The following is a 14,027-nucleotide window of genomic DNA, read 5'->3' on the forward strand; positions in this document are numbered from 1 at the left end:
CACTTCAAGAAAAATATATCGAAACAGGCTGTAAATGATGAGTAGATTTGCCATCATGTGCTGTAAATGTCCATCATTTTCTTTGTTTTCTTTATTGCATAGCATTTCTTTAATTACCAATATGATCATTAAGATTTAAGACTCTTGTAGTTTCATAAGTGAATCATTCCTCCTTCCTAGGCATAGAACAAACTTGTGAATGATGATGACGATGTAAAACTTGTAAAAATGGTTAAAAAATGAATAAAAAACAGAAAATTGAGGAGTACAAAAGGGGGAAGAAAAAAAATCTGTTGCCAGTCAGAGGCCAAGGTAAAGGACTTTCTTTTCTTTGTTTTTATTTTTTATTAGCAATTTATCACTGTGTGATATTTTGTACATCATATAAAGCTGTATTCAAACAATTTCCTCTAACTACAAGGGATAAGAGACCTGCTTTTTATTAATTTTGTCTTATATATTTTTGAACTGCATTCTGGCTTGTATCAAAAAACCTTTTGTTTGTTTACGGGTCCCCTYTTGTATGTCAATAAGAAAGAAGAGATCAAAAAATAAAAATTTTGTACAGTGACGTAAAGCGCAGTATCTTTRTTGATGTGTTACACAACAATGTTCTATAAGTATTTCCATCATATTAGAAACAAATAAAAAACAGTGATGCTTTAGGATAAACTTTCCAGCACTGATGGGTTTTAAATTATTTTTAAATTTTTTGTTGTACGGCTAAATATAGTTCCTAAAGTAGACCTTCATTTATTTGGTTAGAGTACCTGATGAAAATGGTCATATTTCAACGTTATATAAACAGCAATCATGGAGTAATCATGACTTATGAAATCAGAATTTAGGAAAACAGAACATTTTGAATCAAAACCAAAAAAAGTTAAAAGTCAATTTTTTTATACATCATAAATCATTGAAAAATATTATTTTGATGGGTTAAATTACCACCAACTGCTAAACTGTTTTTTAATTGAATCWTCAGGTCTAATGGAAGTCTTTGAAAGTACTTAAAAATTATAGGCTATATTAGCTTTTTCTCTCATTTTCTGTCCAATCCCTGACAACATTTTGGGGAATATGGGCTTAAAGTTGGTACGTGAAGAATAAAAAAAGTAGGGTCAGCACTAAAAAATCTGTAGCAAATGAATAATATTCATAAGTCACGTATTTCACAAATTTAAAAATAAAAACCCGGGTAAAGCCCAACAGGACCTGAAAGCTGCATCATCCTTCATTTAATCATTTGTATAATTTTAATGACTCTTTGGAAATCCCCTTATTAGAGCTGTAACACTGTTTCATATCTGTCAAAATGTTTTCTATTTGTTGCTTTTTGTGTCAAATTATACAATCAGTGGTATTTTTCATCCAAATGGAGAATTACTATAAAAAATGGGGAAAAACTTATCTGAATATGCGTTCAGCTTGTTGCAAGAAAAGCACACGCAAAAAAAGTTATTTTTGCACAAGACACTAATGATGGTAAGCTACACTGTAGCCACAGCTGCCCTGGGGCAGACTGAAAGAGGTGGGGCTGCCATGAACTGCTTTTATTATTAGGCTCATTTTATTCTGCTACCAGACCAAAAATACCAGGAAAATGACAAAAACAAGCGCGTGTTGTGATYATTTAATCTGCTGTTAATAAACAGCTCCCTCAGGTGGTGAACAGGGGAACAACAGTGAGCAATCCTTGCAGCTGCTTGAGGTCTGTTGTCACATGATCATATTTACAGTTTTCTGTGGTTTTTATGCTTTGATAAAATGGAAACTGATAGATGATCTCAAAGGGATAACACTGACACTAGATAGAAGAGAAGCCTMGGATAAAAAAACAAAACAAAAACAAATGTGGAATTTTAGCATCTGCATTTGTTATATAACATAAATTAGAAAACCCTTTTGTCAATATGCTTCATGTATGTGACCAATATATTTATAACTGTTGTCACCAAGTATATATATTTTTTAGCTTGCGGTATATTATCCCACTTCTTTTGTTTTCTCAACTTATTAAAGTTTACTGAAAACTATCAAMTTTGTATTTAAACAGCTCTGCAAAAGGTGTGGTTTGGTTTAGGGGTCAATGATAATAAATGTGCACAAGTAAATGAAAAAAGGGACCAGCAATGTGCCTCTATGGAGGGACACAAATGGCAAGTAGATTGAGGGAGGATAAGGAAGTGATGGGAGGGTTTTGGAGTGAGGAGCTGCCCACCCCTCAGGCAGTGTAAGAGGATCCACGCTGACCTCTGAGGGAGGGAGCAAACAAGTCAAACAACCCTTAAAAACAAGGAAAAGGGGGGAGTGAGAGTGGTAAGGAAGGAGGGGGATAAATGTAGGAGTGGGGAGTAAAAAAAAAGGGCGGAACTTGCTGAGCGTCTATTGGCTTCAGAATGTGTCAGTTATTTCACTTCCTCCTTGGTTGTGGTGAGATGACAGATGAGAGGGCAGGAGGGAGGGTAAAAGGGAGGTACCTACCCTTCAGATCAGACAGCTCTGTCTCTGCTTTTTTCACAAAAAAAGAGGCTCTTCTGGGGTTGAAACTGAAACAGGGCAAGACTTGTAAAAGGAGTGCAGTAACTTGGTCTCACTCATTTTCAGGGTTTCCTGTTTAAGGAGGCCATTTTGTTACACAGCTCTGGAGCAGATCATAACAAAGTTTGGCATTGTTGTTTTTTCTCTCTCGTTCTCGCTTCCCTCCTCTCACCCACGGCTGAGAGTTTCACAACCAAGTTTGGACTTTCTACTCTGCAGATCAACATCTTTGGCTGAAGGAGGGGAAGAAGGTGGAGGTGGAACAGCAGCAGGAGGGTGACTCCCTCTGCCCCTCGGTGTGTCTTTTCTTTTTTTTTCTGAGGGATCACTTGCTTCATGCCTGTCATGCCTGGACAACAACGCGTCAGGCGGCGTGAAAGAGGTGCCTGAGAGGAGGTAAAGCACTACTTCCTGGACAAGGATTTCTTCCCTAATCCACTGAAAGGAGGCCGATCGAAGAGTCAGAGGKAAACYAGTCGTCTTGCTCTGAGTCTGAGTGCTGATTTTTCTCCCAGTTTGAATAAATGTGGCTTCTCTGAGAACTGTACACTGCACCTGGGTGAGTGTGTGTTTGTCAGTGCTGACAAGCTTCAGGCAGCCAGCAGCCCTGTGGACTCCCTCTGAATGGCTAATGCTAGCCCCTGTGTGACCTCAGGGCCAATGTCCCCGGCCTTCTTTCACCCCGTGGACCCCTCAGCACCTGGATCAACAGGGATGCACCAGGAAACCCCCATACACAGGCCCTCAATGCCTGCTCAGACTGGCGATCCGGTGATGGACATGCAGTGTCCTGGAGGGGCCGGGGTCCCCGCATTGCTTCCCACTCCAACAGGAGTGTCCTTCATCATCCAGATTGGTCTGACCCGAGAATCCGTCCTGATGCCCCAGTCTGCTGATCTGGCCTATGTGAAGCAAATCGCCTGCTCCATTGTTGACACCAAGGTAAGAAATGMGCAGACTGAAGGAAGTGGCATGTCAGGTGAAAATAATATTTTTTCCTCTCCCCCCTCCTAATAAAACTGTACAGATGAGGAAGTGCTCAATGGTACATTTAAACAGAAGTTAATTGTTTAGTGTTTTCAGTGGCAAATTTGTGAAGCTTACTTGTTTTTGTACCATACATATGTTTATTATTCACATACATTACAATCTACTAGATTGTGAACCCCCCCCCCCATTAAATACATGATATAATGCAGATCAGTTATCATTCCTATCTGTGCCACAACGTAATAAAAGTTCACTATAAATACAATTCCAAACTTACAGCTACTCATATTGTTTTTGTCTAAATTAGTCTTTAAAACTAAGCAAAATTTTAAGAACAATATTCCTTTGAAACAGACTTGCCCAAAGTGGGGCCRGTGGGCTAAAATCTGGCCACCAAGCCTTTTGAATTGGCCCACTAATAGTTGCTCTGATTACAATTGTAATCTCCTGTCATTATATTTCAGCACACATGTAGACCACAAATACTCAGATTTGATAAATTTTGAAATGCCCAAGCAAATTATTGGCCTGCAGCCCTTGGATAGGTTTTCACTTTGGCCTACTCTGGGAAAAAGTTTGGGCACCCCTGCTTTAAAAGTTAGCTCCAAATTTTGGTCAACTTTCTTTGGCCTTTATGGGTGTGGTATTTAAAAAAGAACCCCTGCGGTCAGAACCCTGGAACTTCTGTTTGGCTTCTATAGATGTCGAGTGTAAAAACACCTGTTAACTAGATGCGTCTGCCTTTTAATGTACTTAATGAGCTCAGATGTGGACAGTGCAGATTTGTTCAAAAAGGGCCAAATTAATSTAATTATTTGGCTGACAAATCAGTGGATCAACAGTGCCTCTGTTAAAAAGTGGCCGACTTCTTTTTGTTTTCCTGTTTCAAACAAGAAAACAAAAAGAAGTTGTCCAAACAAGTTGTTTGCACATTTTTATTTACTGCGACAAATGAAAAGATTTGAACACAACTGTGAAAGACCCTGCAGAAACACACAGAAGTCCAACTAGCATTTTTCTCTCGACGCTGAAATGTTTTCATTTTTTAGGTTTGTTCTGTCATGTTTTACACAGCAGACTTACAAAGTGGATTTTTTTTTATCAGTTTACTTTTTAAGATAAGGACAAAAAAAGTTAGTTACTGTTTCATCCAGATGTTCACCCCTGGGTCTGCACATGTGTTGTACAGGAAATGCCACAGCAACACATTTACTTTGAGTTTTGATAAAAAAAAAAGTGTTTTGGCAAATACTGTTATACAGCTGCACATATTCATTTTTTTTCTTAGCCAACAGACAAGGATTTGTTTTCTTAATATTAGAGTAGATTAGTGGGATTTTATTATAGTTGTAATACTGAGTGAGGTACTTCAGATCCTTATTTCATGAAAGTAGAAAGTCCCGTTTTCATTTCTCCTCTGTAGCCCATCATTGTTTTGCATTTTTACAAACATGAACAAATAAGGACATCTTTAGTCCACTTGTTTAATTTCCTCTTCTTTCACCAGTCAGATATGAACTTGAGCTGTTATTCAGCTTTATTGCCTGTCGGTTGTGTGTGTTTGCATGTGTTTATTTGCTGAAAGAGTTAGCAAAATATCTCACGAACCACAGGACAGCTTTTGTTGAAACTCTCAGAAAGTAGTCCCTTGATGTACGTCTATAACTGGTCACCTTTTGGGATTCATCTCTATTCAAGATGGCCGCCGCAGCTAACAGACGTAACTCAGTCAGCTTAACTGATGGAGCCAATTTTGGTCACAAATAATGTTCTTTATGACCAAAATGGCCGTTCCTCCATCTGTTCTCTGCAAAAGATGATCTTCGTTTAAATCTTTGGCGTTAAAGGGAGCAATCATTTTTAGAAATCCTAACACAAGATTATGTTCTCAGTATTTATTTGGCAAATTATTCCTTAAATTCTTTGATTTTATTTATTTGATTTTTTTATTTAACAGGAAAAGATTATTAAAAATCAAGCCTGACTCAGCAGAATTGCTGTTTTACAGCAGGTTCCTGTTCTGCAGCACATAAAACACTCAGAAATACAGCATCACAATCACATCATTAAACACCATAGACACAAAGACAAACAAGCATACCAAATTTCAGGAAGGCAGCATTTGCAAAATAAGACGTCTAAATATGAGCACAACAAAAAGTGTCCAGCAGATGGCAGACAAGATTCTWCTTAAAGGGCTGTAGTTTTGAAATGGACTTTATGTTATGAGGAATGTCATTCCATGCTTTAGTATAAACATAGAAGAAAGGCCTCTGGCCGTAACAGTTTTTAAAAGTTGGTAATATCAGTTGTCCTTTTGTAACAAACTTTGCTGACTCTGTGTGTACTGCCCCTCCTCCCTGTATGCCTGTTTTACTCCAACAGTATTTAACAGGTTTATTGCCTGAAAAAGAAAACTTCATAGTACACCACACCATACAGAGACAAGTGTTAGCTCAGGAGAAGTATAGAAACATCTCTTCAACAGGAAGCGACAAGCGTTATGGGAAATTAGTTTTTCTTTTGGAGAACTTACGGCTTGTGGTAGAAAACAAGCAGTAGGTGAAATGGACATTTTAAAGTGGGAGCTGGTTTGACCAAATTCATATGTAGTTTAAATGCTGACAGATGATAATCAGCTGATTTCCAGCCTGCTCAGGGCCTCTTAGTGAAAGTCCAAAGCAAACTTTTCCAGGAAGATGTAGCTGCTCTCTCCACTCAGCATTTGGAGTTTGCCGATCATTTAATTTTCAATTTTCTCCTCTTACTGGAGTCTTCCTACGTCATGCGCTTGCTGTAGTGTCTTCAGCTAGATCTGCACTTTTTGAGTCACTGAAGCACCAGGAAGCACTGCTGCAACATTTCAGTTGTTGTTTACATCAGTGGTTCCCAACCCTGGTCCTCAAGGACCCCTATCCAGCATGTTTTACTTGTTTCCCTGCTATTCAGCAGGTCTTCAGAAGATTGTTAATCACTCAGTCATTCAAACCAGGTGTGTCAAAGCAGGCAAACATCTAAAAATCACTGCTTTAKATGTTGACCAACACCTCAAGAGCTTCTCTGAGCTTGATGAGACATTTTCATAATATAATGTTGACTCAGTTTTATGTTTTTTAGTATTGCCTCTGGAAGCCGTTGATTCTTTGCCATTTATTTGTAAATAATAAATCTGATAACATGTATTAAAGCAGTGATTCTCAACTCTGGTCCTCAAGTACTCCTTTTCTGCATGTTTAGATGTTTTCCTGATTTGACACACCTGGTTTGAATGAATGAGTGATTAACAATCTTCTGAAGACCTGCTGAATAGCAGGGAAACAAGTAAAACACGCTGCATAGGGGTCCTTGAGGACCAGGGTGGGAACCACTGCTTTACATGATATGATATGACACGAACATGACTGAAATTTCTTCCTTTTTTTCTTTTCAGAAATAATAAACAACTGTATGTCAACAGCTGTTTGGTTCATTTCATTTTCATTCTTCCTCTTTTTTGTGCTTTTCCAGTAAAACAAGAACCGTTTCTTGTATACCTATTCAGCTTTCCCCCCGTCTATTTGCCAATAGGTCTTTATCTCTTTCTGCACTGTTTGCTGTCCAAACTCACTTCTGTACTCTGTTTTTTTTAAMTTACAAACTACATGACATGTCTGCTTTAATTAAAATTGAATATTTATATTCTTAGATACTATTTGTGGATTTTCTCCATGTATGCAGGGGCAGAGCCAGGGAGTGGCCATYYCCACCATAGAAAAATCTTTGGCCACCCCAACTGCTGCTTTGCCAGCAATATTTTGGCAAAGGCATCAATCAACCAACCAATCAAACAAATTTATTTCGAACATGATGACCATACAATACAAAGATGGTGGATTAATTATCTTGTGAACACGATGTTTGCTTGCTCAAAGTAAATAAAGTACCGCCACTTTCTTTATTTCATCCACCATTAAACAGAGACCGGTGTTAGGTCGAGCCACGTTCCCCCATCAGACGGTTCCCTCAGCGTCTCAAACAACAGAGGAGCTTCCCGACACACGTCTGACCTAAAGAGCACAAGCAGCCAACAAGTGTTGGACGTGTTCTGGATGTTCAAAACGTAGCTTAAATACCTTTTATTTATTTTTAACTGCATCCTCTTTTGTTTATTTGATTTAAACTTATTTGCCTTCCATGGACCTCCATCACACATTTTTCTAGTGGGGAAATGACATCAATAGAAACATGTGGAGCTGGATATTAATTTGTGCAATAAGACAAAACAGTCTTGTTGTTTTCAACAGTTTTCACCTTAAAGAAATAAGTTACACAACTGATGTTACAATACAAAGAGTTGGATGTTGTCTTGATATTTGTTAAATTTTATATATTGAGAAATATGTTAAATAAAAATAATAAATAAATGTTTATTATAGTTTTTCAAGGTGACTTGAATTTTGCATGATTTAGTTCATTTGTTAGATTGTTAACATCTTGCACTATATTTCTTTTAGTTGAATTTTATATGCTTTAGTTGAGATTTTACGTTGATGTTAAATCTTTTAAGTTTTTTTTTTTGTTGAATTGACTCTAGAGTGCATATTTTGTGTCCATGAAAAAACTATTACAGAAAATATTATAATATTAAAGAACTGTTCTTGTTAATTTGATGAAAACATTTTAAATATCCAGTGCACTCACATCAGAATAACTTTTAGATTTGTTGTTAGAATGATCGATTAATCGAAAAACTAATCGTTAGATTAATCGATTAGCAAATAATCGTTTGGTACAGCACTACATATTACACATATTAAATACAAAATACACATATTTTATGGCAATAATAATCTTAACATGTTCGAAATGGAGTAGGAAGKAGTAAAAAATCATAAACTCCTACACCGTACTATTTTCAAATTATATATAATAATAAACCTAAGGCTGATTTAGTAAATCATTAAATTACAATGTAAATTTATATTTACCCTTGTACCACCCTTTGTGTTACAATCACTCCTCATATCTACACAATAAAGGATACATAAACACATGAATCTAATGCACCTGAACAAACATRAAGATTTATGGTGACTACATATATATTCATCCAGCTATACACATACGTTCATATGCGGTTATTAGTTTACTTATATCCATTTATACACCCACTCACCCATTCATATTTTCTATATATTGAAAAAATAGCCTCCTTAAATTTTCTTTTAAATTGTATTAAATTTAGACTTTTTTAAGTCCTCTTTTAGTTTGTTCCATAGTTTGACACCATGAATTGAAAAACAAAAGCTCTTTCTTGTTGTACGTATCCTACGACTCCTTAACCCCTTAAATTCTATGGCCCTTCACTATCAACAATTTCTGTATGGGCTCGGATAATAATTTATTTGAATCCTTGAACATAATTTGAGCAGTTTTAAACTCCACCAGGTCTTCAAATTTAAGAATTTTAGATGGTAAAAATAATAAGTTTGTGTGTTCATATAGTCCCACGTTATGAATAATTCTGATGGCTCTTTTCTGTAGGATGCACAGTGGTAAATGAACATCCAATCCCAAGTCACATTTGAGTATCGATCCATTGTGTGCTTCAAACTGCTTCACTTATTGCTGGTTCTTAAAGGAGATGATTTTGGAAGTGAGGACAATCTGCAGATCTGAGACTAAAGAAGACAGGGATGAGGCAAAAGTGACAACAGAAGTAACAAACAAGTTTGCAACTCAAAAAGTGATGATCCAGAAGCCAAAAAGAAAAAGGAAAGAACAGTAACTCGCACTAAAATCCAATCAAACTCTGAAGAAAACTGCTGCTTCCCAGAGCAGCTTTCCTCTAAACAATAAAAAGAAGCAGGCTGGAAGTTTGTGTTTGTATCTACAGTGCTGGTGGTGAGTCAGCACGTGTGTTGTCTTATGATTAATAAAGGAGGTGAAGGAGACACAAACGGAGAAAGGGAAGAGTGGAGGGAAAAATAACACCAGAGAAGAAACAGAAATGGAGAATAAGAAATGTTTGTATTTTGGTCCATGACAAGAAAAAAATAGCTGATTCCACAGCGGAATCCTAAAAATGCTGTGGTCTCTGGCTTAAAGTAAAAAACAAAAAAACAAACAAACAAAAAAACACTTAGTAAACAGAAAGGGAAAAAATTGCTTTTCTTTAATTCAAGAAACATGATTCCAGTAAGAAAAAAATGTTGAAATATTTAGATTCAAAGGGACATGTCCTTTTTTTTTTAAATAATAAAAATAGTGAGGATTCTAGGAACCCAATTAAATTCTGCACTGAACATCTGTTCAGTTCACAGACACAGACAGACTCTGTGCTGGTTTAATGAAGCGCTGCAACATGATGATACWGAATTGTGTTTTTCTTCAGCTTTTGGGAACTAAAAGAGCTTTTCTATCTTTGAAATTGTTTAAGCTCCCTATGTTCAACATTATATTTAGAGGTCGACGACAAACACAACTCCTTCCTCCAATAAAAAGGCTCTACACATTTGCTTAAAAAAACGAGATGTGAAAACTAGCTCGACTTTCATCTCCACTGCCTGACAGAAACTGTTAAATAAGACTTAGGTCCATTTACCTCTAAAATGCAACACTCTTTAAAACAACCAAATAAGCACTCACTCAGTCAGCTGAGTGAAAAACAGAATACAAACATATTTATTGATGATTCAGTTTCAAATTCAATTCAAAGATTCAAATTCAAAATTACTTTGTTGATCCCAGAGGGAAATTAGATGTTGTTGTAACTCATTTAACTAAAGAATTGTTGTAGATGCTGATGGCTGTGGGCAGGAAAGATCTTCTGTAGTGGTCTGTATTACAGTGAAATTAAAGAAGCCTCCGACTGAAGATGCTCTGTTTTTCTTTGACAGTCAAATGGAGGGTTTGATCTAGCACTGTTTCTCCTGAAATCTACAATAATCTCTTTTGTTTTGTTGACATTAAAGATGAGAGGATTGTTCCCACACCATGCCACAAAGCGGTCCACCAGCTCTCTGTACTCAGCTTCCTGTCCATCTCTGATACACCCAACAACTGCAGAGTCATCTGAGTATTTCTGTAGATGACAGCAGTCTGACAGCCTCRGAAGAAGAGGTCTTGCAATGGAGCTATATGAAATACAAATACARTGAAATACATTAAATACATACTTCACTTGATTACCATATATTTAATAATTTACCAATTTGAATAACGGACACAATTTAAAACACCTGATTTGTATTCTTTCAGGTGTCAGTTTCAGCACAGTTTCTCAGGAAAAAAAAACTGAAGCGTTTAAACTAAATTTAGGGCTGTGTTTTGCGGTACCCATTTGTGTTCGGACTGCTACACAGATCAGGATTCATGTCCCAAACCCCACCTGAATGCCCCAGAGAGAAATCAGATGTGTCCTCAGTCTGTCCTGCAGTGTGCTGCATTCCAGTTACCACACACATCATAACTCAGGTCTAACGTCACATTCAGCTGRGCTGCATTTGCGAAAGGGAGAAAGCTAAAGGCAAGCTAACTGTTATTAGTGATATAAGACACTAACACTGTTATTCTATGCATGCAAACACTTTTCTGATAAGAGTTTTTGCAGCTATTACCAGTATGGAGTGTTTCAAATGTTAAAMAATCACCCACATAGACAAGCTCATATCGACAGTGTTTCTCTTATGATTTGAATTTTACTTATCAGGTTTATTCTGACCCATAAAGACATAGGATGGTGGTAGGAAAGCCGACATAGGACCGGAAAGTCGCACCACCTAGGTGTATATCATGTTTTATGGGTTAAATTGTCATTTTATGGGAACATACAATGATGACAATATACATCACTTATACCCATCAAGACAAGCTTGAAAACTAAAGTAAAAAGAGCTAATTAAACTAAACAACCAATAGTTTATTTAAGCATCCTTGTTAGGTTTATTTCAGTGTTGTACCTCTCAGGTTTAGTTGCCATCACCAGTCAGGGTATTGTAGAATTGGACCAATGCATCTCAGAAAAGGTGCATCCCTTCCTTCACAGTGCTTTTATGTTCTGGTGCTATTAACACAAATCAGCCTTTCTTTTCATGACTATATCGACATTAGTAGTAGTGTTTATGTTGAGTTCTAGAAGAATTAGCAGGAATGCGTTGTCACTAATARTTGATTAATTTTAGGTTTAGTTTAAAGACGGAAGAAAGAAAAACATTGTTTAATTTCCGTCAAACAAACACCAACCTTTTCTCCCCACAAAAAAATCTTGTAATTCCAGTCTCACACACACATGCAGTCTACAATACTCCAAAATCCCCTAAATACAAACCTCCTGCCTAGTTGGAACGGCAGCTTTAGGTGGCAAAAATGGACAATAGGCAGCTTGTTCCGGCTTGAYTGTGACACATGAATTGGACTGTGTGTGCATGCGCACATGAATGCCTACATCGATGGGGTTTTGGAGGCTTTAGTGAAGGTAGTTTGGTCCCCACATCCCCACCCATGGTCATTTCTCCCATTCCAGAAAGGGTGAGTCATCCCCTCTGTTTATTCACAGGATCCGTCTTTGTGTTCTGTTGACACAATTTTCCAGTCGCTTCTCAGTAGAGAGGCACGCTTGCTCGAGCATTGCCTCACCTTCCAGCACTGCCTCCYGAAAGCAAAAACCATCCATTACCTTCAGAGAGCAGAGCCAAAAAAGTCTCCACACTTTCATTTTTTTAAAACCCCAGCTTTCCTCTGTACCTGGCAAAAGTGCCCACCAAAATCCCCTTTAAGCTGCCCTACCTCCATCTGAACCCCTAAKCTCCTTCCCCCCACTAACGAGGACTAATAGCCCCGCTTGGGAACCAGAATTCCACCTCTGTTCAACCACCATGTTGCCCTGAAGCATTTATTCCCACACTTATCCTCCTCTTTACCAGTCACTTCATAGCTTTTGTSCACATTTTCTTTCTTTCTTGTGGTCAAAATTCTAATTACTCATAGAGCAGTTCCTTTCTTTTTAGTTTCCCATTTTTCCGTCTCAAAAACAAACTCTTATCTGTAGCTTTTCTTCCTTCCTATCTCATCCTCCTCATTTGATACCTCACAACTTCATTCATCTGAGCCACTAAAGTCTTCCCTGAGGTCAGCTTTCTTGTACATTTTTTTGCCCCTTTTCCACTAGTGCCACTTAGTGTAGTGTCGGTATGGTCAGTGTCGGAACGGGTCAGTTTGGGTGCTTTTCCATTGACGTTCCAGTGGGTGTGTTTTGGGCGGTTGGTGGAGGTGTTTTTTGGGTGGGTTTTTCGAAAAAAGTTAATGCGCAAAATGAGAGATGGAAACACTTTTGCCGAATAAGTTCTGAAATTTAAAAAATTTGCAAAAAATTTGAATTAAAATTGCATGGAAACAACTAATATCACTGCTACAATTGGAAAAAAAAATGGCTCCTTGAGTTTTTGTTGTAAAGGCAGCTCAGACGCAACTAGTGACTCCACCCCCTAGCCAATCTGTGACGAACAGTGTTCTGACATTGCATTTTGGTGTCGACTGGGACCGCTTGGAACCACAACGCAGTAGGTACTAAAAAGGGCTGGTTCCAAGAATCTGGCATAATGGAAATGGCTTGGAACTGTACCGAACCGTACAGACAGTACACTAAGTGGCACTAGTGGAACAGGGGCTGACTCTCCCTCTTCATTCATTATACTTTGTGTGCCTTCTGTCAGTGCCTTGTTCTCTTTATTGTCTCATCTATTTTGTGTATMTCCCCATTCGGGTAAACTTAATAGAATCTTTCATGGATTATAGAATAGAATAGAAATTGGGTTTGGAGGATTTAAGCTCTTTGAATAATGTGCTTCGAATCAACTCAAGTCCTGTTTGTATTCTTTGTTATTACCTGATTGGCCAAAAAGGTGTGGTTGGTTCGGAATGCCAACGCTTTGCTTGCATCGTCAGAGACATGCACYGCGACTTCGGCTGATGTCAGCGGGCGTGCAGTGAACGTACGAGTGCGGCTACGTAAGCCTGCGGAGACGAGTGAGAACCTGTCGAGTCCCTTCACCGTCCACTTGCGTTGCCGTCCCAGAATGCTGAGCAATTCTGCCAAGCAAATTTGTGCTGAGTCATGCAACACATCTGATAACTATAGGCAGCAGCTGTAAACTGCTAAATAAATTTTGTTATGGAAAATGTCAGGGTCTGCATATTTGATTTAAAAAAAGAAAAACGACATTAGAACAGTTTCAGTTTATTTGGATGGTTAAACACACACACGCACGCACACACACACACACACACACACACACACACACACACACACACACACACACAAATAAGAGTAACTGGACAGAAAGGAGCTCAATGCCTTTAACATGTAAACCTGCACAGAACTGTTGCAGAGACCCCCACCCCTCCACTCCACACCCTCACCATTGTTCCCACCTCCGTTTTGGAAGTGGCTGTTTTTTTAATCTCCCTCCCTGGGGAAGAGGTTTGACCCTGGAACTAGGATCTCTCTCTCTCTCTCT

The 14,027-nt window shown here is 38.1% G+C and overlaps 1 protein-coding gene across 2 annotated transcripts in view; it reads left to right on the forward strand.

The window, feature by feature from the left end:
- Positions 1-2,441: 2,441 nt before the first annotated feature.
- prkd2 (protein kinase D2) overlaps positions 2,442-14,027 on the forward strand; it is a 43,448-nt gene continuing 31,862 nt past the window's right edge. Inside the window, exon 1 of one of the 2 annotated variants that reach the window (XM_014005222.1) lies at positions 2,442-3,483. In XM_014005222.1, the coding sequence (XP_013860676.1) occupies positions 3,166-3,483 (318 nt within the window). In that variant the 5' untranslated portion in view covers positions 2,442-3,165. The remainder of the gene's footprint in view (positions 3,484-14,027) is intronic. The other variant, XM_014005221.1, reaches the window with a different exon arrangement.

Source organism: Austrofundulus limnaeus, unplaced genomic scaffold, assembly GCF_001266775.1.
Source record: "Austrofundulus limnaeus strain Quisiro unplaced genomic scaffold, Austrofundulus_limnaeus-1.0 Scaffold29, whole genome shotgun sequence".
Lineage (NCBI taxonomy): Eukaryota > Metazoa > Chordata > Actinopteri > Cyprinodontiformes > Rivulidae > Austrofundulus > Austrofundulus limnaeus.